Source organism: Crocodylus siamensis, chromosome 2, assembly GCF_052110815.1.
Source record: "Crocodylus siamensis isolate JL-2025a chromosome 2, ASM5211081v1, whole genome shotgun sequence".
Classification (NCBI taxonomy): Eukaryota; Metazoa; Chordata; order Crocodylia; family Crocodylidae; genus Crocodylus; species Crocodylus siamensis.
In genome coordinates this window covers 267,035,881-267,061,251 of record NC_143396.1, presented here as the reverse complement: position 1 = coordinate 267,061,251, position 25,371 = coordinate 267,035,881, and the positions used below count along the sequence as shown (strand labels likewise).

At 44.9% G+C, this 25,371-nt stretch overlaps 1 protein-coding gene across 3 annotated transcripts; it reads right to left on the bottom strand.

The window, feature by feature from the left end:
* Window positions 1-182: 182 nt before the first annotated feature.
* Window positions 183-25,062, bottom strand: CCDC197 (coiled-coil domain containing 197). Of its 3 annotated transcripts, XR_016440363.1 has the most exons (10): window positions 20,861-25,062; window positions 18,937-18,982; window positions 16,301-16,477; window positions 15,618-15,775; window positions 11,476-11,558; window positions 6,552-6,724; window positions 5,578-5,688; window positions 3,448-3,514; window positions 2,232-2,348; window positions 562-701 (listed from the first exon to the last, which is right to left on the bottom strand). XR_016440363.1 is itself a non-coding variant. In XM_090033922.1 (9 exons), exons 1-9 carry the CDS (start codon window positions 21,277-21,279, stop codon window positions 504-506), a joined length of 1,482 nt encoding a protein of 493 aa, XP_089890048.1. In that variant the 5' UTR covers window positions 21,280-25,019; the 3' UTR covers window positions 183-503. The 3 variants fall into 3 exon arrangements, 1 of the variants encoding a protein (XP_089890048.1); XM_090033922.1 differs by lacking the exon at window positions 3,448-3,514 and having other exon boundaries at window positions 183-701; window positions 20,861-25,019; XR_016440364.1 differs by lacking the exon at window positions 562-701 and having other exon boundaries at window positions 2,311-2,348; window positions 3,448-3,538; window positions 20,861-25,056.
* Between the last annotated feature and the right edge of the window lie 309 nt (window positions 25,063-25,371).

Here is a 25,371-nt window from a genome sequence, read left to right as displayed (position 1 = left end):
GCCGTGTAACTTAGAACTCATTCCCTGATGTAATTTCAAATTAATCACACACAAAAAACCATTGGAGCATGGTAATAATTTCTAATTACATAGCTAATTTCAGTGGAGGACCAAACTATGTTTTACAAGCAATGAATTAATTAACATCACAGGCTGTAAATCATTTCCAGAGACAAATGAAATATAGTAACCGATTTTTAATCACATCATAGGTATACATATATTTATCCTATGTATCTGTACATATAGCAGGATCAGTGTAATGCTGCTGCTGCTGCTCATTTATGAAATACTTTATTTATTTTTCAGCATGTTTCCTTCAACTTTAGACCTACTGTCCAATGACTGCTCCCCAGTGCCAAACAGCCATGTGCATGGAAGAAAAATGAAAGCAGCGGAAAGGAGCTGTTTACATTAAGAAAAGTCAAGAAGCCCGATATTTAACCTTCCAGATTTCATCTGTTCTGTTATTTTGGAAACCACAGTACATTAGTTTAAAGGTATCACACTGATACTTTCCACTTATTTTTAGGAGTTTGTATTATGCCACCATTGCCAGCTGGAACTTGGCTTTGTGACTTCTCCTTGGTGCCTCCTATTTTTCTGTGCTGTGTTTTTGTCCTGAGACTAGACTGCAACATTCTGGATCCATCAGTCTGTGTTGCTAACTGCTCAATTTGCATTTTTTCTAGAATGTATTCCTGGTAACAGAAAAAGAGAAGCATCTTCAATACAGACACTCACTATGATAGAACTTCCGAGTGCACTGATCAACGGACTACCACTGGAAACGCTAAGAGAGGGTCGAGTCTAGAATCCTGCCTCTCTTCCAGAGTTTGTGAAGAGCACGGTGGTGTGAGCTCAGCAGGCATACTGAACAGGGCCCACCCTAAGGGACTTAGGTGCATGGGTGCCTAGTCTGTGCATTCCACATGGCCTGTGGGCAAGATGTGCCAAGATATGCAGACTAGCAACAGTGATGGGACCTCAGTGGTGCAGACAGTAACAGAGTTTAGGTGTTTAAGTAACTCTCATAGCAGATGTTTTGGTGCCTATACCTTCTAATAGATGTTAAGCTATTAGGTGGGTTTTTGTCAATTGTTCACATAGGTGACATGGGTGAACAATTCACTAAGACCGACATTTGTCTTAGTTTTACACTGGGCACCTAAGACCTTTTCTTAATTTGGGTCAGAGATGCTAACAGCCAGATCCTCAGCCAGTGTAAACTGTCACTGCACCAAAGCTACAATACACACTTAATTACTCCATGGATTTTATTTCTGTTTCTACTGCTGCCTCCCACTGACAAGTCTGGGCCTCCATTGTCTTATTTTTAAAAAGGAGGAATTATTCTGTTAACCTACTTTAATAAAGGGCTTTGGGGGAGAGACATGAAAAAGCACTTCAAGTATTACTGGAAAAATCATCATGGTTCTCCCTTTCTAGCAATGTCCATATTAAGATAAACAGTCTCCATAAGGATTGATTTATTCTAGCTGACTAAGTCCTAAAGCTTTCTTCTGTGACATTCTCCACCATGGGCCTATGTTCCCAGAGGGCCAAGTCCTAGAAAGATCTGCTCTGAAGAACATGTTCTGACATTGCTCAGCCAAAGACTACAAGTCTCCCTGTCCTGCCTTTATATACTGTCTGCAGTCAGATACTCAAAGGGGTTTAGTCTGTTCATAAGAACGTTACAGTCTGGCAGCAAGATGAGACTAGGACTCTTTCATAATTACTTTGCACATCTATTATCAATAATGATAATATTTAGCTCTTCTAGAATACCTTATATCCTGGGATCTCAATTGTTTTACGTGTGTTAGTTGACTGAACTTCAGAGGTCACTTCAGCAGTGGGAAAACATTATGATTCCAATTTTATAAATGGGGAAACTGAAGCACAAGGACACTAAAAGATTTACCGAAAGTGAAATTATAAGTCCTTGGTACAGCCAGAACAGAACTCAGATCTTCTGAGTCTCAGTTCCACATTCTGAGAGAGAGGCTGTCTCCCACTGTCTATATAAGTAACCTTTACATACGTTTCTAGTTCACATGGGTGCTGCGTTTGCTGAAAGGCTCCAAAGTACACAGCCACAGTCAATTGAAGAAGACATTAGAATCTCTTGGATTTTAGCTGTCAAAAAAATCTGCACACCCTTAGAAGCAGCCAGTGTACTCTCTGTAGTAGTTTGTTTTTAATCCTGCAGCAGTTTGGTAACTTACTTGGATCATATCCAGCTTTGACAACAATCCCATTTCCTGTAAGCGACCATAGTGCGGCATGTGGCACTGCTCAGCCAAGTTGGAGATAGCTAACCACAGGCTGCCTAGTTCTTGACTCTGCAATGGTATAGAAGACATGAATGAATTTTGCCCCACAAAGCATTTTACATAAACCTGGAGTTGCTACCATGTGAAGAGGGAATTCCATTCAATGTTAGAGGATTTCAGCTCTGTAACAATCCTAGTGAGATCCAGCTTTTTCTCCACATGTGCTGCTACCTTTCTGCCCTGATTTCCCCCACCCTATGACTTGGTTCTGCTGTGCTGCCCCAGCTTCAGGTTTCCCTCCTGATTCTGGCTCTTGCATGACAAGGTGTAAACCCTCAAGACTCAGCAACTGTAACCACCTCCATCTCGCCCATATAAATCCCTCTTCCAACTATTGTTTTGCCTTTCCCCAAAATACCCTCTCTTCTGGGAATAGTGAGATAAGGGGTCACTCCACCGTTGCTACTTGCAAGCCCCTGCCACCGTTGCCTATGTTTTCTGAGCCCACGGGCCTGCTGAGTGCAGCTCCCTCCTGCCATCTTGGCTGATTCTCTGGAACATGAGAGAAAGCAGCACTAGTTAAAGATGCCATATATCAGCTGAGGCAGGGAAAAACCACATTGTAGACAGGGTACAGATTCTCCAGCAGCTGAAGGGTTGGAGAGAAGGGAAAATTTGGGCAATGCTCTGGGAATGGCAAAACTGTAAGGAAATTAGGTTGAAGCTGAAGGGCTAGTGAGGGAAATAGGACAGTATATCAAAAGGGAGGAGTTCAAGAAAGGGAGAGCTGCACAGCAACTCAGGCCAGGTCTACTCAACAAAGGGCCTTGTTACATGTTACACTCTGAGCTGCTCAAATGTTGATCAGTATTAGCGTTAGCTTGAGTTCGGACTAGCCACATGCTCAAGCCAGCAGGGGCCTTGAGGACTTACAGATAAGAATCCCCCCCCAAACCCTCTCTTCCCTTTCTGGGTTTGTACCTGCCCATTGCCATCCCAAAGTTCCCCTGTTCCCCTCTACTCTGGGGCTGCCCCTGGCTGCTTGTGGTTCCTCTCTGCACCCCTTGGGCTTCTCTCCAGTCCTCCCCATCCCCCAGAGCTTCCCCTGTGCCCCCCCCTCCCACCTTGGCCCTCATGGCTCATCTGAAACCCGCCCCCCCCGGCTTACCTGTGGCTGCCTGCCCACAGTGAAGGCAGTGGCCAGGCAGGCAGGTGTCCATTCCCTGTCTGCTCTCCTAGGATAACAAAGTAAGCCAGGACTGAAGGGGAGAAGAGGGGGGAGATGTGAGAGGGGATCTGGAGGGCTGGGGTACAGCAGGCTGATCAGGGCTGCTGGGGGACAGGGGCAGGGGGAAGTGGTCTGATGGTTGGGGGGGGGCAGGGGAGGGCAATAGGCCTAATCTGGGCCAGCAGAGGATAGGGGTGGGGATAGTGTTCACACTAGCTTAGAGTGGCTACTCATTAAGGTTACACAAGCTAGGTTACACAGATCAGAGCACTGGTGATACATAGGGGGTAGATGTGCACCCCCTGACCGGCCACACTTGCCACTTAGGTGATGGGCATGAGGGGCAGGCGGGAGCACTGGTGCCCCTCCCCCCCTCTCCGGTCAGCGAGATTGGTCACGGGGGGGAGCCCCCCCAGTCACTGACTGGTCACTGTGGGGGGGCATGTGCCCCCCTGACTAAGGTGGCACCAGTCGCCCATGGATCAGAGAGAGAGTTAGGCTGAGGTGGCATAACTTTAAGCCACCCAAGAGTACTTAAAACTAGTTTAACGTGTTAATGTGTGGACAATCCAGGGGCTAAGAGCTCTAGGAGCTACCTTAAATTAACATGTACGAAGAGTCAAAGTTTTACTGCCGTAGTTAAGTCAGCTAAACATGTGAACAGCTCCCCCTGTAACACTGTGCCACTGAAACCCCTCATAAGGATGCAGCTATGTCAAGAAAAGAAAGCTTCTGTTGGTTAGCTAATGCCTTCTGAGGAGGTGTCTTAACTACGTTTACAGCAAAAGACTTTCTGGAGGCATATGTCTTCTGTGTCTTTACTAGAACACTCTTCCACTGCAGCTATGCCAGACCAACAGCAGCAGCAAATGCTTAATGGTGCTATCAGATAAAGAAGCCATCAGATATTGTAGAGAAGGAAGAGAGACCGTCCATTGTTCAGGAGCTGGAATGAAAGTGTCTGTCCAGGTGTCAGGTGGGTGATTGTGTGTGGTGGGGGAGAAGAGGGTGTCAAAGGCATTATCTAAACTGAGGATTTCAGCCACTCTGAGTATCCATGATCAACAGTGCAAACCCCTAGCATAAACGGCCAAACCACTACTTTATACGGGGCAGGCCATTGGTGTTTAAAAAAGATCTCCACTGCACTTGCCAGCTACCACAACTTTCCTATACTTGGGATTTGCAGACATGCAGCAACACTAGTGGCCGGTAACAGCTGGTTTTAACTGTGGGAACTTTTTAGTGTAGATAAGGCCTGCAGTCTCCTCCTTGAAAAGCGCTGAGGATTTTGCAATATGGACAAGCCCTATGAACAATGGCAGAGGTCGGCAGCCTACAGCCTCCAGGCCACATCCCGCCCCTGAATAGGCTGGATCCTAACTGTGGCAGCTCAAGAAATCAGCAGCATGCTCCAGCCACAGTAGCACAGGAGGCATCCTGAAGGGCCTATTGCTTGCCATGCCCTGTTTGTTCTCTCTACTGCAGTTTGGGAGACATCCCCAGCATACTGGCTCCTGCCTTTTTTCTATCTATTCCCTTTGCAGCATCTGTTGATTGCCAGGAGGTACAGGAGCAGGTGCAGGCCTACGATGGGGCTGGGTCACAAGCAGTGGCCTATGGCGGCAAAAGGTGCCCAACCCCTAAACTATGGTAAAGATAGCAAATGCCACACCTGATTCTCTTGCAACTGAACTCAGGGGCAGCTGCCCCAACTTGACTTCAGCAGAAAGAGATGCAGAGCTTTATTGTCTGTTTGTGATCTTCCTTGTGTTCCAGCCAAGTTACTGAGTTTCCCTGTTACTATCACCAAGGGTGTTTGGAAATGTCACTGCTGCACATTCCCAGCATCTCATTTTCAGAACTGTACCTTGGCCAATGTGTTTTGAAACCTCACAAAATTAGAACTTACACTGAAAACATTATGTAGTCTAGTAATGAGCCACTGTGCTTGCAGTAGGGGAGAAAGCTGCACAGGATTTTCATTTGCAATTTTCAATATCCCTGCTCCATTTTATCGACAGTTCATATTCTGCCAGAAGCAATGGAAAGAGCACCTAGCAAACTTACCTGGCTTCTGAAGTACCCTTTATTATGCCTAATATTCAATTCCAACTGTTTATTTTTCTCCTGTATTCTGTTGCTCTTTATCTGAAGTTCAGAGAGTTCACTAATCAGCATCTGGGTAAAGAAAACAAGAATGTTCACTATGGATGCTCTTCTCCTAGAAGAAGAATGTCTACCTAATACCTTTCATCTACATACTGGTGTTCAGCTGAACAGATCACAAAGCACTTTACACAGTACGTATTATGCTAACAACAGAATCATATTTAGTGGGGAGTTTTCTCCCATCTCTGGAGCTGCACTGGCAAGTACAATCTAGACTTGTCAACAAGAGTTGTAAAAGCCAGCAGTTTTGCCAGCATTGCTACATGGGCATTCACTCTCCTAGCCAGCAAGTCTATTCAGGGAAACCTTGGAATAGTACACTGTGGTTATACATTGTGGTTCTTACTCTACCTCCTTCTCTTCCCTGTGGGGATCTTGATCAGCCCCTACAAAATGGATAAGACCTGTTACATTCAATTTAAATCATTAAAACTAAAATGCCCAGAGGAACTTTTCTACAGAAGAAATCTGCTTTAGCAGCAACAGTTTGTGAGCATAGCTCAAAGCTGTGTTCTGAGATTCATGCTAGGGATCACTACTGTATACCTCCTACATGTGGTCGCCACCCAGGAACCCACCTGACAGCTTTAGGAAATGTATAATGGAGGATAAAGTGCAGAATGCGCTGCAGAGACTGACACTGCTATCTGAGAATTTGTCCTGCTTCACATGACAGGAGTGTTCTTTGTGCATCTGATCTGCAGTATTTCAAAAACCTCTGTCCTGCCCAGCCATGATAGATGGATTCCATATTACCCAACAGCACCACAGGGTGTAGCTCAGCACCTCGCTGTATCAGGCTGTCAAGTGCCTTAACTATTTTGGATCAAGCCCCATTCCGTATACTGTAAATAAAATACTCAAAACATTACAAGTTTTCTGGTGTCGTGTTCCCGTTGCAAGGCTTCAAGGTCATGCTGGCCTTCTTCATAGTCATCTGACAAGGCGATCAAGTTTTTTATCAAGCTCTGATTTGTAGCTGACAGTGTCTCGTGCCTCCTGATGATAGCTCTTACCAGAGACTCTTCACCATATTCCAGGTAGTCTGTAGAAGGAAAATACTTCACAAAAAGGGTACTGAAGTACCTTATCAATCATGTATCAGAGGCATGTTATTTCCCCTCCTTTACCAGTTACAAGCCTGACCCTTTATGGAACTTTGTATATTGGCAACTTTTACACTTCCCAAGAGATGGCAGTACCTTGCAGGTTCCTTATAGGGCCAGGTCCTGTGCATAAGCTAATATTTTCATTATAGTAATCTTTCTTCCAAGGAAATGGACTCTGAATTTGCCAACTAGAAGCTTCCAAATCAAATGAGTCAGAACACATATGCCCCCTACCCTTCCAAAATCATGAGAATAACTCACAAAATCAAGCAATGTTAAAAAATATATTTGGAATTCTTTTCCTTCACATTTTGAAGTTTTTCAGCCACAAGGCTTTATTTAAATTGCCTTTTTTAATGCAAGCTGAGACGGTTACATAATAAGCTGATTGCAAGAACTGTGGCTTTAAGAAAAGAAGAAAAAGGCATGAGAGGATAAAATTGTGAGAGTTGGCAACATTGTAATAGTTATATCACAGGAAAGCACAAAACCTACTTCTTTCTCTTTCAGAATGTCTAGTGTAATGTAGTATAGTATAGCATAGTACAATGTAGTGTGGGAAAATTAAATGGCTTTAGTGATTTTTTCCCATGAGGGTGTTTCAAGGTTTTGAACAACTGTTGCAATGATGCAGTGCATTTCAAGGAAGGGGGATTTCATAGATCATCGAGTCCAACCCCAAGCCCCAGGGGCAAGAAGTCAGTATCACAGGATCCCAGCAAGATAAATGTCCAATTGACTCTTAAAGGAGTCCAGAGTAGGTGCATGCACCACCTCTGGCAGCAGTTTGTTCCAGGCCTTGGGGGCTCGGACTGTAAAGAAGTTCTTCCTTACGTCCAACCTGAAATGGTCTTGGAGAAGTTTGTGACCGTTTGACCTTGTCATCCCATGGGGCGCTCTGGTGAACAGGCATTCCCTCAGATCCTGATGTACACACCTTATATAGGCAGCCACCAGGTCGCCCCTGAGCCTGAGCTTTTCCAGGCTGAAGAGACCCGTAGCTCTCAACCTCTTATCATAAGGCCTGTTTTCCTGACCTCTGATCATGCGTGTGGCTCTCCTCTGGACTCTCTCAAGCTTCTCCACATCCTTTTTAAATTGTGCAGCCCACTTGGAGGGGCTGGATGTGTTTAAGTCAGCAGGCCCGGATGATCTTCACCCAAGGGTGCTGAAGGAATTAGCCAGTGTCATTGCAGAACCACTGGCATGGTTGTTTGAGCACTCTTGGCATGGTCCCTATTTTCAAGAAGGGGAGGAAGGAGGATCCAGGTGGCCAGTTACCCTGACTTCTATCCTTGGGAAAACCTTTGAAAAAATTATTTAGGATCACATTTGTGGGAGTCCAGCAGGAAAAATAATGCTGATGGGCAACCAGCACAGGTTCAGAGCAGGTAGATCCTGCTTGACTAACCTTGTTTCTTTTTATGACCAGGTCACAAAATGCTTAGATGCAGGGAATGAGGTAGATATCATCTACCTGGATTTTACAAAAGCCTTTGATACGGTATCTCATCGTATTCTCATAAAAGAACTGAATGGCTGTGATGTAGATGATTACATGGTCAGGCAGGTGGCAAATTGGCTAAAGGGACACACCCAGAGAGTGGTGGTGAATGGTTCAATATCGACCTGGAAAGATGGGAGCAGCGGAGTTCCCCAAGGTTCAGTCCTTGGACCAGCGCTGTTCAATGTCTTCATCAGTGACTTGGATGAGGGCGTGGAGAGCACTCTGTCCAAATTTGTGGATGACAACAAATTATGGGGCAAAGTAAATACAGTAGTGGGCAGGGAATGAATCCAGCCAGATCTGGACAAACTGGGTAAGTGGGCATAGCAGAGTAGGATGCAATTCAACAAGGACAAATGCAAAGTGCTGTACCGAGGGAGAAGGAATCACCAGCACACTTACAGGCTGGGGGATGACCCTCTCAGCGGCAGTGTAATAGAAAGGGATCTCGGAGTCATAGTTGACTCCAAGATGAACATGAGTCGTCAGTGTGATGAACTGATCAGTAAAGCTAACTGCACTTGATTATGCATTAGCAGGTGCATCACAAACAGGTCTAGGGAGGTGATACTTCCCCTCTATGCAGCACTGGTGAGGCTGCAGCTGGAGTACTGTGTTCAGTTTTGGGCGCCATGCTTCAAGAGTTGTGGATAACCTTGAGAGGGTCCAGAGGAGGGCCACTCGTATGGTATGGGGCCTGCAGCATAGGTCCTATGAAGAGAGGTTGAGGGACCTGAAATCTCATCAGCCTCTGCAAGAGAAGGCTGAGAGGTGATCTTGTGGCCATCTACAAATTCATTGTGGGGGACAGCAAGGGATAGCAGATGCTCTGTTACCAGGGCACCCCTTGGAGTAATTAGAGATAATGGCCACAAACTAACATAGCAGATTCAGGTTAGACATCAGGAAGAACTTCTTCACAGTAAGGGTTGCCAGAATCTGGAATGGGCTTCCAAGGGAGGTGGTGTTTTCCCCTACCTTGGGGGTCTTTTAAGAGGAGATTGGATAAGCATCTGGCTGGGGTTGTCTGACCCCAGCACTCTTTCCTGCCTGGAGAAGGGGGCAGGACTCGACGATCTGATGAGGTCCCTTCCAACCCTATTATCTATGAATCTATGAATCAGTTCAGAATGGAGTATGGGCTAAAATATCAAGACCTGAAATACCTGGCTCAGCTGGAATTGTTTATACATTTATGAAGATGCATTCAATACATTTTCTTTTGCAAGTAATATGCAGTTAACAAAGCAGGGTTTGAAATTTTGAAAAATGATCAATCAGCAGCTAACTGCTTTATCTGATATGCAAATCACAGGCTTTACTGAATGTACTTATATGGCTGGTAGCCACCAAAATGTCACTTCTATGAGACAGAAGAATTGTTTCTCAATCCTTTCAGGTTGACTTCTTTGGCAATAGCAAAAATGTTCATGACACCATCACATTGAGTAAACAAAGAAAAGCAAAGGTGCCAAGGCCTACAGAATTTGTGTGCTTTGATAGTGCTTGAAAAACAAGACTGTATGAAGAGTGGGGAAGTAACACTGTATTTGCTTTATAGTGTAATAGTATTTTCAGCACCTCGCAACTGCCCCAAATATCTTTCATGACTCTCCTGGGTGCTACAAACCGCCAGTTGAGAAATGCTTGAACATCTGCTACTGTAACACTGATTCTCTAATACAATAGCAACCGACCTTTTTTGGCAGGTGAGCCACAAATTAGTTCTGCACCTTCCCTGAGTGCCACTAAGATTCCTTTCTTCTTCCCAATCTGCTGCTCTGCTTTCTGCCCAATCTGTAGCTTTGCTTTCCACTCCCTGCTTTGTGCTCTGTGCTGCTCTGTTTTATGCCTCCAGCTCTCTCTGCTGCTGTGCTGCCTGTTCTGTCCGTGATCTGCCACATGCCACACAGAGGCTTTACATACCACTTCCGGCACAAGTATCACAGGTTGACTACCCCCGCTGTAACACATAAGGAGAGTGATATAGACTGGGCTGAGGATGCCCCTAAACATCCCTTAAATTCTGTCAAGGTCATCCCTCAATCACTCCTCTACTTCTCAGGTGCAATGCATCTGCCTCCTACAGGGATAGCGCTTCTGGGTGCATCCCCATGAACAGAAGAGTGTGCTCCTCGGGGACAACCAGCAGTCCCACATATTTGTCTTTGGGCAATGTCCCTGCATGCATGCTTTGATGTGTGGCAAGTTGCTCTGGGTTGGGTAGGGAAGGCTGATGCCAGCACCTGGGCTGGCCACAGCAGCCTTACCTGGGGTCCTCCAGCAGTGGTGATCCAGGCTCACGAAGCATGGCCAACAGCCAAAGTATGGCTCTGGCTGACCAGGCTCAGGTTTCAGGTGGCACACGCTGCAGCCATGTGCACCATGCTGCTTTTGTCTAGTGGGTTTTTTGACATGGGGATCTCTAAGTGTCAAAAAACCCTGCCATGCTGCAAATTAGCATGGTGAATGCCTGCATGTGTGGCACATGCAGTTTACCGCACCACAAACAGGTCTGTGGCACTGCAAACTACACGTGCATGCTTGTCTGGATGCACCCTATCTGTGCAGGATACAGAGCTTCCTTGGGGACCATAGTCCAACTGTTACAAGATCTACCCAGAACCTGGAACATTTTTTCCCAGTATAAGGTGCACTTCACTGACTTTTGCTTCAATAGCAAAGCACTGCATGGCAAAAGCAGAAAATAAATGTACACAATAAATGAAACAACAAAAACCCTGCACCCCAGGCTGCCTCACAGTTGGACAAGACTTAATCAGTATGTTCTTGTAGGGAAAGAGCAGTTGGATTATGCTAACCTTCTAGTGCCAAGAAGACCAAAATAACATTACAACCTTTTCTTCTCCTACAAGGAAGACTAATTCACCCAGTATACTGATGTTTATACTGCCTACCCAGTAAAACAGCATGGGTCACAACAATATGGATCTAACCCACTGCCCTGTCTCAAGTGTGTCTCTCTGATGGTCACTGTCCTGCTTAATAGAGAGGAAATGGTTGGGGAACAGTAGCTGACAGGAGGTCTGTCACACATGGATTACCTTTATTTTTAAAGACACACACCACTGCTGATGACTAGATGTCTTGGCAAGGATACAGTGAAAAGGAGTCAGTGAAAGTTACTATTATTACAGTAAAAGCACCAGCAGCACTTACTGTCAGGCAACTTATCAGTTATTTTCAGTAGGAAATCCTCATACACTTTGTATTTTTCCACTTTCTTCTGCAGTTTCTGTTGCCTGTAAAAATAAGCAATGATATTTAAGAAGGTTCAAATAAAACAAATGAGAAAATGAAATGCGTTATGTGAATCCTTTACATCAAATAAGCATTTTGTTGCAAACTGTCACAGGAAAAGCATTCCTATAACAACATGAATATTGATTCTGCTTATACATGACATAGTATCTTTCCTCTGAGGATCCAAAAGTGCTCAAATGTTCAGCTTCCCAACATTTCTTTGAATATTTATTAGTACCACTACTACTACTGGAGAAATATTTCCAGTAGACAGGGAAGTAGTAATGTCATTGTACAAAGCACTTCAGTGACAGCCTACCTGTAATATTGTATACAATACTTGCCACCCATGTTCAAAGAAAGTTGAAGTGAAAATACAGCAGATGCAGAGAAGGGCTACTAGGATGATTAAGAGAGCTAACAGCCAGGAAACTAAGGCTAAGTACAGACAATCAAAAAGCCCGAGGCTGAATCAATTCAAACTTCTTAGGTTACTCTAAACTGCATAGATTGAACCAATAAACAAGTGAACAGACATTCACTTTTGACTCCAGAAATGCAGCCACATGCCTGCAGTGGTCCAGCCAGAAGCCGGAGGTGTGGGGGGTCCTAGAGCACACCTTCCTGTTCATCTGAAGCAGACAGCTTGGGCCAGGGCTAGCCTACCCACCTTGCAAAGGGGGCGGGGTGGGGAGGCGCAAGGCATCCTGGTTTGAGGGGGCAGTATGAGTTAACTTGAATCTGAAGAGGATCTGGGACAGAAGTTTTATTAACTGGTTTAATCTAAATCAGTTAAATCTGATACAACATCCATCCAGGTTTATCTTAAATCAGTTTTGGACATTTTGCAAGCGGTTTATGTGCAATGAACTTCTGTTGCATTACATATATTTGAACCAGTTTCCAATCTCTTATACCAGTTTATGTCTTATTTCTATCCCTAGCCCAAAAGAGCTGAGCTTGTTTAGCATAGCTACTAGGCCCTACCAAAATAATGGCTGCGAGGAGACAAAATAGCTCTCTATACATACATGAGTAATATAAACAATAGGAAGGGAGAAGAGATCTTTAAGCTAAAGAGCAATGTTGGCACAAGAATATCTGGCTATATAAACTGACCATAAAAAAGGTAGGCTGGTAATTGGAGAAAGATTTCCAACAGTTGGAGAAGTGAAGTTCTGAAACACCCTTCCAATAGCAGCAGTTGTGAGACACAGTAAAGGTCTCAGGCAACTAAAGGAGTCTTCTGCCATCCAGAAAACCCCTGACACCTATCCCCTTAGATTTCTTAGCTTACTAGATGTCTCCATGTTGGACTCTGAAGTTCTCTAGGTGCCTCAAGTTCTGCTTCTGCACTTGCTCACAAGCGCCACCCTGCTTTACAGTGATTTAGAGCACTGCCCAAGGAAGTGAAGGATCCAGGACTGTCTGTATTTCATCACTGAATGTAAAATGAAAAATAACCTGTAGGGCTGGAGTCAGAACCCAGGGCACCCCCTTGCCAGCCCAGTGCCTTAAACGTGCTGCTGCTTGTGCTCATGCCTTGTGCACCAGCCCATGATTCTGACAGTCTTTGCAGCACAGACCCATGCAGAGTGCCCCTCTCCTTTTCACCACCCCGAGATACCCTGCAGCCTATTTATGCATTTACCAGATGCATATGCCACCTTCACAAAAAAGGCTCAGGGAGCCTTACAATAATTAACAGAATGCAATATTAAAATAAGATAGTATAAAACCCCACAAACTCACCAAAAAATGTCCCCAAATTCAAAATCAGTCTATCCCACCCCCACTCTCCTGCCTGACTTAGTAGCATGTCCCCTGCCCGGCCCAACCTTACTTTCTAGGCCCCATTCATTACCTCAGAAATAAAAAAACCCCATAAACAATGTTTTCTCCCCATATCCCTTCCCAGCTCTACCCACTCCTCTGCCTCACATCCAAGGGAGTCCACCACTTGTATTAATGTCCCTCCCAAACCCATACCTCCTCTCTCACAGGAGGGCCGTAGCTGTCTGCAAAACCTAATTGCCCTCTCCACCTCCCAATGCTTCATAGAAGCACATTATTCAGTTTAATTATTTAATTAATTATTCAGTTCACTTTTAAAAAGAAATATGATAACACTCCCCAACCCATCCCCACCAAAGAGCAATGCCAAAGGACACCAACCCCAGTCCCTATAAAGCCCATAAACTGTCTAGGCCCATCCCCTTTCCAGGTAGTGACTGGGTATCCTGGAAGGCGGGGGTCTGAGCCATCTCAGGTCAAGGAGAACAGAGAACCTGGGCCTCCTACTTCCTGGCAAACTGGTCTGACAACAAGGCCCTTTGCTAAAAGGTGGGCACTACTAACACCGTTTTGAAAGAAAATCGTGACCTGTGCTTAGTTCTTGCAAAGAACAGGGGTAAGTGCCCACCCTTAGGGAAGGAGTCAAGGCTCTGGATCCTGTGGACAGAGATGCCTGTCCGCTTGCCCCCCCAACGCAGGCACACCCACGCTCTTAGTGTTTCCTATTAGTTAGCTCCTGCGTTCTTCACCCTCAGCATGGGGGTGCTTTGCAGTACTATTCCGAGGTACACCATTCTCATGTACTGTATAGGGAGCTTAGATAATGAACTCTGGAGGCCAAAGACCTGGAAATTAGACACTGCAGCACCTACATTCTAGAAATATAAATCCTCTCTTGGGTTGATCCTGATCATGTTAACTCATTTTGAGAAGGAATCTGAGAAGTTTTGAATAGGAGTTTAATCCTGTGTCAGTCCACAGTAATTTAAATCCTGCTTAATCCTGTGCTAGGAAATGACTGCCTGGTTGTTATAACTAAGTAAATAATATGTTATGCAAATTCCTACAAGCAGAATTTTTTTCCTACTCAATCCTACCAATCCAACACGATTTATTTTTCCCACCTCCAGCACTCTATCAGTGGGTCGTGTAGAGTCAGGCAGTAATTCTCCAGCACTTCCATTTTTATTAACAAGGGAGGTTTCTGATGTGGTTTATTTTGATAGAACTTGGAGATATCCCCTTGTTTTCAGCTCCCAACAGGAACCTTTGGGGCTTCAGAACCTGCATGCATATAGTTTAAAAATTTATTCTCAAGCTTATAGTGCCAAGGGCTGTCTTTTTGTTCTGCATTTGTATAGCACCTAGAACAGTGAAGTCTGTCCATGACTGGAGCTCCAAGGTGCTCCAGCAATACGAATAATTAGCAATATTCAGAGCAATGTTTACACATCCATAAATAATTTGACTGGCATATTTGTTTGCTATTCTTAATTGTTCAAGCAGTGTTTATTAAAAACAGTTTCCAGCCCATGGGTTTGTTGCTAAGTGGTTCCTAGAAGTACTCTGAGTACACCATACAACATTCAAGCTCTTTGTTTTGTCACCTAAGTCACACAGTATTCCTTCTGTGCCCTTATTGGAAGATATAATCCTTACTGACCGCCTCCTATTTCCACTATCACTCACAAGCTAATGAGAGGGACATTAATTTTTCAAACTGTTCACAAATAGTTGCCTAAGTTCACAATAGTTGCCTGTTGCAATAGCTGCAGTTTCCGTTTAGGGTGGAACATGGTAAAACCAGCCCACAGAATAGAATTACAGACTGCAAGGAAGGAAATGGTGGCCAAAGGGCCCATGGAAGATCTGGGTCTTATGAAAAGTGCTATTTGATTATGACTCCTGAATATCACCATTAAGCAAAAACTGTACCAACCCACAACATTCTGGACTTTCAGATCCAGCTTTCACCCATGTGACACTGTTTGAAAGGGAGGGCTTGTCCTGAGTTTAGCTCTATTTTTACAGCTGGTATACTGCATGGATTTCAAATTACCTACCTGAGAAGGCTGAGAAACTGAATTGCTTTTGTTACTATTTGAACCTGAAGAGACAAGATACTGTACTGCAAACCTGAAAGTTAGATTTCTAAGCCACAAACATTTACATGTCAGAAAAACCCATGCGAAATAATGCAGAACTCCATAAACAGACAGTAGAAAGGGAAATCTGTAGCTAAGCTCAGATGATCTGTCACTTACCTGACTCTCAGCTTTTCAAGCTCTGCGACCAATTTATTTATTTCTCTCTCTTTCATTTCATTCAGCTTTGCTTCTACTTGGTATTTCTGGACTGCACACTGCCTCTTCACAGCAGTGTCCTTAAGAAACTTGTCAAATTTAAGAGCTTGAGTCCTGCTCTGGCAAAAAAAAAAAGAGATGGCACATTTAACAAACTGATGCCACACCCTACCAGGGAAGCGACCTATGAAAATCAGTGAAAAGTCTGCATAAGTGCAGCTTGATGGATTTATTTTCATTATGCTCATAAACTTTTAGCCAATCTACCAATCCTCTAGTTTGTTCCCATGTGTTGCTTTTAGATAGAGAATCAGGTGTCCAGAGTATAATGGACACCAGCAGTCATGTCACTACTGTAGCCAGCCCTATCTCTTTTACAACAAACACAGAAAGGGGAGTAGTTGGAGGCCTTACTGCTGATACAGCAATACAAAAAACCCTCCTGTTCTGTGGTTAGAGTCAGAGTGTACTGTGTTCCCTTGGAGGAATATCAGATTGCAGACTGTCCAGTGCTCAGATATATCACTGCTTCCACCACACCCACAGGCAGATTTGCAAAAGAAACAACTGGAACAGAGGCCTGGGTATAAGAAAAGAAAGGGTTTCAAGGTTTCTTTCTCATAATATAGATGGGAAATGCTTACATCCTGTTGCTTTTTGGTGAACTCTGCTCTCCGTCGGGCCACAGCTTCCATCCGCTCTCTAAACTCTTGCCTCTTAGCAATAAGCTCTGCTGTGACACGATCAACTTCAATCTCTTTCTTGAGAACCAAGGTTTTTTGCAGGGTGTTTGCATCAGTCTCCAGAATCTTGCTGGGGGCCTAAAAAGTGAACTGGCTTATCAAGGCAGCACACAAGAAATGCCCATGGGTCTTGCATTAAAAAAAACAAAAAAACTCCATGCAGTGTTACTTTTGGTCTTCAAATTTTGACCATAATCAAACTTACCATCTCTTTACCCTGGAGGCACAGATTAAAATATTAAAGCAATGACTGAAATGGAGATATGCTACAATTTGCAAGTCAAATCCTGATCCTGTTGAAACAAAGGACAAAGCTTTCCTTTACTACATTCAAACTAAAATGTCAACCAGTGTTCCTAACCTGCCACAACGTGGGGAAAGAATCACTTTGCAGGCAGGAACAAAATTAAGGCTGCCAATACAAGCGCTTGGTGGCGTTCTAATTAGAACACATTGGAGGAGACTCGATTCATTTAGCCTGCTCCGCATTCTAATTAGAACGCACTAGCATTGCCTCACTATCTTGTGTATTAAACCCCCGCTTGTTTAAAATGGCTACAGGGGAACTTTAACTAAACCTTGTCAAATGAGGTTTGGATAAAGAGTCCTGTGGCCAATTTTAAACAAGCAGTGGTTTAATACATGTGATGGTGAGGCGTTTTAATTAAAGTGGATCTCTGGGAACCGCTCTAATAAAAACGTGCTCCCCAACCCCTGAGCACATGTATAGGCAGCCTAAGTGTCAGTGAATGGGGTTTTACATATCAGATGAGTTGTATTTATTTCCTTCTAGATAATAATTTCAAGTACCCAGTCTTGCTTCTGAAACAATATATTTAGTGCTTGGTTTCCATCCTTCTTACTCAGGTGAAAGAAGGAATAATTCCATTGAGATGAGTGGAGTTAGACTGGTGTAGCTGAGGATCAGAATTCCTGTTCATGTTGGAACAGAGAATCCAAGAACTGGCGAAAAGTCAGCAAATTAGTCGGTGTTGCATATACAATTTTTCTGATTAAAATATCAGTGCAACCAGCGGGCCTTCTCCAGCCGCTCCAGGGCAGCTCTGTTCTCCTTGCGGTTGGCTCCGCCCCTTCTGGGCCTGATCGTCACCAGGGTAGTTCTTCTTCCCGTGCTGCCACCCCACTCTCTCCTGCCACGACTTAATGTTCCCTAGTGGGCGGGGCTAGTTCATGGGTCCCTCAGTAGCCTGGGCCCAGCCCGATGGTTGCTCATAGGGCTCCGCCACCCCTACACCCCGGCCTCATGCTTCCTGTGATGCGTCGCCTTCTCATTCCCAGGGTTGTCCCTGCAGGCTTCTGATGCTGTTCCAGTCCTTGGACCCAAATGCCAGTAGGGCACGACTATTTTGCGGTCATGCACCTTGACCCTATCCTATAAAGGAGCCTCTGCCGTCACCTCTCTAGGAACCTCATCACAAGCCCCTCCACCGTGCGCAACTCTGTGCTTCGTGCCCCCCCCCACTCGGGGATGCTAGTGTCCTAGCTACCCCTAACCGACCCTCCACCAGATTCCTGTCTGGGGATCCTATGAGCAGGAAGGCGCTCCTCTCTGTCAACTACTAATTGCCCAGCTAGGGCCCATCTATCGGAGTCCAAAGACCTCGGCGGCGATCCCGCCCCGATCACCCTCCAGCCAGGTTGTCCGCAGCTCTTCGCCCCCTCTTTGGCGTCGTCCAGGCCCACCGTCTCAATACTCACTTTGGGGACCTCTGATGCTCTCTGGGTTGCCCCGTTCTTCCTTCACTCATCCGGCCCATTGCTCCTCTGGAGATCCGTCGGTGTCCTGTTCATGGGAAACTGCCCTCTGGCATTTATGTATATGAAAAGGTCCACCAAGGTTTTTTTTGCCAAAGTCCCCTACATATAGAACTGCATGACTTGGCTTTCTCAGGGCTGATAATGTCACATTTGAACAGACACTCTGGATTGACTGTATGCAGCATCCCTTTAAGTGCTTTTCTTGAGCTTTGTTATTACAATACCTCAGTCACTGAGACACAGAACTGCGGTAATTTCCTTGTAGAAAAAGGGTGTAAGTGCTCTTGTAGGTGTAGGGTGTAAGCACCCTTGTAGAAAAAGTGTGGGCACTTACACCTGCCAGGATATCAGCTCACCCAGCTACCAAACTACAAGCATGAGGGCTATCAAAAAATTAAACTTCCACCCAGACAGCACACAAGGGAATGATATGGCTAGCATCACATCCAGCTACCTCAGACTCTCCAGTCTGAATGGCCAGGTATCCAGATACCTAAAGGATTTTACTTGGGCAAAAGTCCAGAGAGAATCTTTAACTCACTTCTCCAGAGCTATAGCGACATGTCTTAACCCTGATGAGGTCTATACACTGTCCATATAGGTGGAAACAGTTGTTATAAGCTTGGATGACACAGACCAAGCATCCTGTTGGCAATACCTAGTTTATGAATTACGACATAGCTCTCAAATAAGGAGATAATTATATTCCCTGTGATATTCTGAGACACAAAGGAATAGGCATTAAGGGCACAACCAACCTCATTGATGATGGGGATATAAGTGACATCTTTATCCTCTTCTTCCCTGGGAAAATAAATGATAGGCTTAATCAGGACTGTCCATAGCTCAGTACTAGGAATATGACACACAGTATGCAGTATTGATCAAATCCTGAGATTCTTACTCAGTTTTCACATTGTCATGTTGTATAAAGCATCCTTTGGCTTTCAGTTTTGCTTGAACAAAAACTGTATTAACTGGCTTTCTGTTTGTAAACACACTTGGAAGCAACTTATCATCTCTACTGTCGTCTTTCCCTAGAGCAGAGGGACTAATCACTGGTGCATCAAATTCTACCTACAGGCTAAAGGCAATGTTGCAGGGCTTCTACCTGTCCTTGGTGTGCCTCTTTCCTGGTTGAGGATGACTGCACTGCTAATGACTGCACCAATATTGTCCCATGTTTGTGTAAGGCAGGAAGTTATTTGACTGCAGCCTTTAAAAAAAACAGCCAATAGATGGCTTTCAACTAATATTTTACATTTATAGCATGTATATGTGCCATATAGCTCATTATGCAGTTAAGAGTTTAGTTCAGCTTCCGTCCAGCTTAAGTTTAAAATACCTAATTTTTCTAATTTCACAGATTTAAATCCCAATAGATTTTCATCTTTTTATAGTAGATAATTGAGTTCAGTGTTATTTAGAGAGCCCTTGAATGATACTTAATGTGTGTGGAAGTTAAAGGTTTCTGAGCACTTTCCTAAACAAATGGTATTCTCTTTAGTGCCCCCAATCAAACATTGTAAAAAATATTAACTCAATGCTCCTCACAATCATTTTATAGAAAACAAAAGTATTATTAGCTCCTTGAATCCATCCAGTTGGTTGGATAGATGGATAGGACTCTTGTTTTACAGACAGAAAAAATGAGACATGGCCCAGTTAAGTGACTTTCCCATGGCCAGAATGAGTCAGACAGATTTGGGCTGAAAATGAAGGTTTCTATTACAGAATTAATCCTACTATAAGTGCCACAAGTTTCATTTTCCATGTTGTTCTGTTTGGGGTCATAAATCTTAGACATCTTGAGCCCTGTTTTACTGGGACTGGAATCTCTGAGTACAGAGCAATAGACATGGCCCTGAACTAGAACTAATAGGCATGTCTGGCATGTTGTAATTATTTTGAAAGGGTTTGTTGTAAGAAAGAAATCGCTGCCAAAAATATGAGAAGGCCCATGTATCCTTGACCTTTTATGCTCTTTCAGATAGCCAGCAAGTCAGAGATATGGTAGGTAGGGGGTTATGGAACAAAGATTGCTAAGATAAAGCAGGTATGTCAAAACTACACTGTGATGGCAGATACCACAATGACGGGCACGTTACAAAGAGCTGGACAGCAGGATTCGGGAGACGCATCCATATGCAGCAGCTGCATGTATTCCAGTTCCCAGCTCTGCCTTAGACTTTTCCAGGGCAGAGTCAACCAGTTGCGCATTTGTGTCACATTATGCATGGCAGGCTTTTTGACAGGCTCCATATTATCTTCTATAACTTCTGAGTTTGGCTGGCAACCCAGCGTACTGACTTCTGCAGCACAGATCCAAACGCAGTAGATGTACAGCTCTGCTAAGGGGCAGCAAAGAATGTTTTAGGGTTGAGAAAGGCAGCTTCAGTCTGACCAACCCATCTGCCTTCAAGGCATCCTCCCGAGGGCTTTCTCAGCTTCTGGAAGTCCCGGCCCAATGCAGTTCATTGCACAAGCACAGGCCTGGGAGTTACTCCGACGGGTTTCTCCTAAAGCACCCCGTTCATTTCCTAGCCCTGAACTCCCTAGCAACAGGCAGGGCGGGAGAACCCCGGTTGTGACAATCAGCTCTCACAGGCACCTTCACCTTAGACACCCTTTCTGGACTTCAGACTGGAGGGCATACAGCGTGGTGCCAGTGCGCTCCCTTACCTGTGCTCCCCGAGCTGGGTCACGAAAACATTCCTCCGCCTGTTTTCCAGCTGCAAGAAGTACCTGGAATCACCCTCATCCCTCAGCATCGCCAGGGCCTCCCGCCTGGGAGCCGCGCAGCAAGTACCTCCGCCACGTGCGCGGCCGTGACTCCCTCCCTCTGCACGGCACGGCAGGGCGCTTGCGCAGTGCGGGTCAAAGCGCCGTTCCAGCCGCGCGCCGCGCCCCGCAGCCGTTTGCGCGCGGGGCGGCCGAGCAGAGCCGCGGGGCCCGGCCGCGTTCCCGTTGCCCCGGCAACCCCGGGCCCGCTCCGAAGGAGAACGCGGGCCCCGGAGCCCGGCGCGGCCCGGGGGGGCCGGCTCCCCCGCCGCGCTCAAGGGCACGTGCGGCCGCCGGGAAATCTCGCTGACATTCGCCATCCCACTTCCAGCGCCGGGCCACCGCTGTAAAGCGCCATGAAGTCAAAGACAAGCCCGGGACTAAGCATGACGAGCAGGCTGGGAGGTGGATGGATGTGCTGCGCCGTGTGTTTCTGGAAGCTGCTTGACTTGCCTGGCTCTGTGTTTCAGCACAATTCCCGGCCCCTTTTGCAAACCCAAACATCTACATGTCAGGAGCGGGGTGCTGCACGGAAGAGGCTGTGGCCAGGGCCAGGTAAACCCGTTAGTGGGCCCTAGGCAGGGCCAGACACAGGCCTGGACAGAAAGGGGGCCTGAAAATGGTGAAAATAATAATACTTATTATCATTAGCTTGGGGAGAGGGGGGTACTAAAAGTTCACCTGGGGCTGCCAGGAGTCTAAGTATGGTGCTGGCCCTAGGCAAACAAGCTTGTGAGTCTTTACTTACTACTGTATATATACTATTTTTTTCACTCAATAACTACAATACGTAAAATAATCACAACTGGACCCCTCTAGACATCTGCCTAGTTTGCCTTTGTGTTAATCTGGCCCTGCCTGTGGCTGTGTGAACTGGGTGAAAACACCCGCATGAATACATGGGGTTCACGCTGTGATTTACTGTGAGTGTGGCATGTTTCTGAGACGCCTAATAGTTCTCATTGTAACAGTGACTTTTGCCATTGGCAGCACCTATCCAGTAGGTACTAGTCTGTAACTCAAAGCTATGCCCACATCCGCTCACAGGACGATTCCTTCTGTTCTATCAAACTGCGCCCTCTAATAGCAGTGAGATTTAAGTCCTGACTGGCTGCAGACATGTGAGCAGTCACTGTTAATGAAAGCCGCAGCAAACGTCTATACTTCCAGGTGAACTGTGGTGGACAGTGCGGTGCAGCAGAAGAACAGCAGCACATTATTTAATATTCTTACACAGCATGTTGCATTATTCACAGTTGCACAAAAACAACATGCCCAGTGCATGCAGTACAGAAAACAACACCTCTGCAAGACTGCCTGTGAAGAGCTGCAGGTGGTATGTTAATGAGCCACTTGTAGTCAAGAACTGTAGTCTGAGTATGCACTTGTATCAGCATGCATTATCTGGACCCATACAGAAGTCTTTCTTCTTTCTTTTTTCCCTATTCCTTTTTTCCCTTTACACTGGAAGCAAGGTTTTAGTCTGGAAGCTTAAAAATACAAAGAAAGTGTCACTCAATCATCATTTGAAAAGCTATCCTACAGCAATTGTATTTTACATTTTTTAAGACTTTAGATATATTGTCAAATGCCTTTGACAGACTCCATGTGACTAGCTTTGAAAAACTTTATGTGCCTAGGCAATATGAGCAAGAACTTCAGCTAGGGTAAATGGACAGAGTTCCCAAAACCTGGGAGATACAGCGAGCACCTGGCCCAAACACTTGTAATGGCAGAAGGATGCATTCTCTCATCCACTAGCTCCACTCTGCACCACAATATGAAAGGAAATGCCACATACATTTAAAGCATGTGGACACAGCTACTATGCAAGTACTCCATGTGAAGGAGAATTCTCCACCAGAAAGATAAAAGAGTGCCTCTTGAACCTGTTGCCTCTTGAACATCACTCTGGCTATTACTTGCCACTCTGCCTTGTGCTGGAGTTGGCAGCATCAGATCAGGGAGCCGCCTGCTGCAATTGCAACTCATGGACAATTGGTTCCATATAATATGTAGTGTGTGCATGTGTGTAGAGATGCACACACATGTAAATGTGTTGGATAGGTATGGAAAACAAGGGTAGAAAATATGCTTGTAACTTTCATGGGAAAAAATATCTATTGAAAATTAGGGATCTGTTCTGTTTTTGAGTATTTTATGCATGTTACACCCAGTGTATCAATAGGATACTTTAAGTGTGTTTCATTAATCCTTTCTGCACTTTGGATCATTTTACTCTCAATTTACGACAGTGTAATTTCTGTTGAAAATCACAGGCATTTTACGAAAATTGGGAAAATTGTTCTTTGCAATCTTTCAGGTGCAAACGGTTGATCTAATAAGAGATATCACGTTTACCCAAAGAACCTTGTGTGCCTATATCCTTAGACCAACATGGCTACAACCAACACCCCTAAAAAAGTTGTACCAATGTACCTGAAAGCAGTATTTGGCTCTACTGGTTCCTTCATACAGGTGTGACCCCCAGCAATACTGGGCTGAACCTGAACCCAGGCTTGTGGTAGGGAACAGGATTATAAAGTCCCTTAACCCTGTCACATGACAGGGTTCAGCATCCTCAAGTGACTCTAGAAGTTTTATTTGCCTTTTTTTTCCTTTTACATTGAGAACACATAGAAATAGTTTGTAATCACGCCACTCCTACTCATGCCCCAAACACTAATCCAATAACCAGAAACTATTTTTAATCCTGATTTAAAATATCTACAGAACATTCTGATCATACTCTGTCAAATAAAAATGTAACTTAGAATGCATTGGTTTAGCCCAGGCAGCCATAGTGAAACATATGTCATAAAGCTTGTTTGCAGGCGTGGAGGTTTCTAGGCAGTTTTTATTTTAAACCTAGCCACAAATTTCCTCTATAGATTTAAACTCAGCAGTGAAGGGTTGAACCAATGCCATTTGCACATTTGCCATATCCAATTTATATATAATACATTACATTAGTGCATGTCTCTTCCTCTAGTAACTGTCAGCCGGCCTCTGGCTTCAGGATATTTCAAATGTTCAAGACTTCTTCATTTAGTGCTCAAGAGCTGAGGTTCAGTTCCTGCTTATATGCACAGCAGGGGGTTATTATGTGGACAAGATTGGGAATTACAGAAATGCAATACTTGTTCTGTGTCTTGTTATAATAAGATTGTGGAAGTTGTTGTCACAAGATATCACTGAAACAGAAAATTCAGCCAGATGGACATTTAAACTGAAACACAAACATCAAGAAATGCTACTAAAACCCAAGAGTTCTGGGAAGGTTATAAAACCTCAAGCATCAGGATTTAAACAAATCACTAGTTACAGGTGTTAGGAGGAAGCGCTTGCTGCTGGGGTAGTTATCCCATCTCTGCTCTTGTACAGTTCTCCAAAGCAGAGACAAAATACTAATCTAAACTGGCCACAGGTCTGATTCAGCTTTACAATTCTTGTATATTTGAAAAGTAGTGAATGAAATTAGGCAAGTGATTAATCCGTGATAAAAAGACTGCATTTTAAATATGAACATAGCTGAGGTACAGTGCCATTTAAAAATATTGTCATGATGAATAGTTAAATCACGATCTGATTCCTTCTGAAGTGCATTTTAATAAATTGCCTTTGACATAAGGTGTGTGAACACAGACATGCATAGTAATTTGCTTCAGACTGCTAAACTTGTTCAGTTCTCATAACAATGAAACCACACAGGACAACCTAACCCAGTCAAATGGAACTCAATGCTTCAACAGAAAATTCCCCCTTAAAAAGAAAGAAAAAAAATACTTTTTTCACATGTTTTGTATTCTTGTAAAAAGTGTTCTACTGATATCCCTACAGAGCCAAGTCTTCTCGTATCTGTAGAGCAGGTACAGCTTGTACTGCAAAAACTTTCCCACACCAACATGATAACGTTGTCTCTCACCCTGTCCTCATCAAAAAGCTGGGAGACTGTGGTGTCGATGCCCACACGGTCAAATGGGTCGCCAACTGGTTGGAGGGCCGCACCCAGAGGGTGGTAGTGGATGGGTTCTTCTCGACCTGGAAGGACGTGGGCAGTGGGGTTCCGCAGGGCTCGGTCCTCGGGCCCGCACTGTTCAACATCTTCATCAGTGACTTGGATGAGGGGGTAGAAAGCACCCTGTTCAAGTTTGCTGATGACACTAAGATGTGGGGGGATGTGGGTGCACTAGAAGGGTGCAATAGGCTACAAGCTGACCTTGACAGGTTGCAACGGTGGGCGGATGAGAATAGGATGGGGTTTAACACTGATAAGTGCAAGGTGTTGCACATGGGGAGGAAGAACCGGCACCACACTTACAGGTTGGGGAACTCCCCTCTTGCCAGCACGGAGACGGAAAAGGATCTTGGAGTCGTCATTGACTCCACGATGAACATGGGCCGGCAGTGTG